At 36.0% G+C, this 1,805-nt stretch overlaps 1 protein-coding gene across 1 annotated transcript; it reads left to right on the top strand.

Moving 5' to 3' along the window:
* The first annotated feature begins 517 nt into the window (after window positions 1–517).
* LOC101438235 (olfactory receptor 4P4-like) lies at window positions 518–1,447 on the top strand. The gene has a single exon (XM_004470147.2). The coding sequence runs from the start codon at window positions 518–520 to the stop codon at window positions 1,445–1,447; it is 930 nt and encodes a 309-aa protein (XP_004470204.2).
* Window positions 1,448–1,805: the final 358 nt, after the last annotated feature.

The following is a 1,805-nucleotide window of genomic DNA, read 5'->3' as shown; positions in this document are numbered from 1 at the left end:
TGCTTAAATTTCCACTGGGAGTAAGTGGCTAAGATGGATATAGACCTCTTTACTTTACAGAGATGGAGAACATCTGCAATCCCTTTGGCCTGGGGATAATGTAAAATAGTTGTGAAGAGCATGGAACCTGGCAATAGATAAAGGTTCATTACTGAGGTCTGCTACTTAATATATTAATGATTGGTGTAATTAATCGAACATTTCTTGCCATTTCCTTATACATAAAATGAGTATAAGAACAGTAACTGCTTACTCATTTGGTTGTTATGAAATTTACATACATATAAATTATTTGTAAAAGTGCCAGGATTAAAATATGCTCTCATTAAATACCATTTGATATGAAAACAATACCTTAAACTACAAACCATTTAAAAGATTAATTGTATAATAAAACCTCTGTGACCTGTGTCTTGTCTCAATTTAGCCATCTCTAATATTAACATTTAATATTAATTTCCCATATTATTTCAGATATATAAGTTCCTATTCGATATTCTGAACTCACCTCTTCCTAATGGAAAATCAGATTAATGTCACTGAATTTGTCTTTTTGGGACTATGGGACAATAAGCAACTAGAGTTCCTTTTCTGTTTCTTGTTCCTGCTCTGTTACTTAGGAGTCTTAATTGGGAACTTCATCATCTTACTCACTATCATCTGCAGCCATCTAATCGAACAACCAATGTATTATTTTCTCTGCCACCTCTCTCTCATGGACCTCTTCTTCACATCTGCTGTGGTTCCCCGGATAATCAGAGACTTAGCTGCAGAGCGAAAAAACATTTCCTATAGAGACTGTATGACCCAGCTCTTCACTGCCCACTTGCTGGCAGGTGTGGAAATATTCATTTTGGTGTCCATGGCTTTTGACCGCTATGTTGCCATTGTCAAGCCCCTGCACTACACAGTCATCATGAATCGACAGAGGTGTAACATGCTGATCTTCCTGGCCTGGGGCTTGGGTTTTTGGCACTCTATGGCTCTACTGCTCATGGTCCTCAATTTACCTTTCTGTGGCCCAAATCAGATCAATCACTACATGTGTGATGTGAAACCTCTTTTAAAACTGGTCTGCAAAGATATTCAAGTTGTTAATATCCTAGCTATTGTCAATTCAGGAATGGTTTTGGTTGTAGTTTTTCTTGTTCTGGTGGCTTCTTACATAAATATACTGTACAATCTTAGGACACGATCTTCTGCAGGGAGACGCAAAGCTCTCTCAACCTGCAGCTCACACATAATGGTTGTGGTCTTGTTTTTTGTGCCCTGCATCTATACCTATTCCCTACCTGCTGGTAGTGATAACAAAGACAAGGAAATCTCTGTGTTTTACACCGTGATTACTCCCATGTTAAATCCTCTCATTTATTCCCTGAGAAACGTGGAAATGAAAATTGCCATGAGAAAGCAATGGTCTCATATGGCACATTCAGAATTAAAGTAAATAAACTGATATTCATTGCACTTCAAATCCTGTATCCTCAGTATAATTACCATAAGTGATATTTGTAGAGATATTTAATCTTTGATATGAGAGATATTTAATCTTTCTTTGCTAATTGTACTAAATGACCTCTGAATTTACATGAGCCAAAGAATCAAATAACTTTTATTCACCTACCAATCTCACTTGAAAGAATCCAACTAGTTATTGGTGTCACCATTTGAATTTGAAAAAAAGCTAGAAACAATTTCTAAAGCACAATATTTATTGTTTCTCTCTCCTATGCAAGAATTTGTATGGAAACTATTTTCCTTGGACTAAAATTTAGTCTTCTCATATATTAATCAGAAATCTTTCC

Source organism: Dasypus novemcinctus, chromosome 10 (assembly GCF_030445035.2).
Source record: "Dasypus novemcinctus isolate mDasNov1 chromosome 10, mDasNov1.1.hap2, whole genome shotgun sequence".
Lineage (NCBI taxonomy): Eukaryota > Metazoa > Chordata > Mammalia > Cingulata > Dasypodidae > Dasypus > Dasypus novemcinctus.
This window is presented reverse-complemented; position numbering and strand designations above follow the sequence as displayed.

Coding starts and splice junctions, on each gene's coding strand:
- LOC101438235 (XM_004470147.2), top strand. CDS start 518: ATGGAAAATCAGATTAATGTCACTGAATTTGTCTTTTTGGGACTATGG.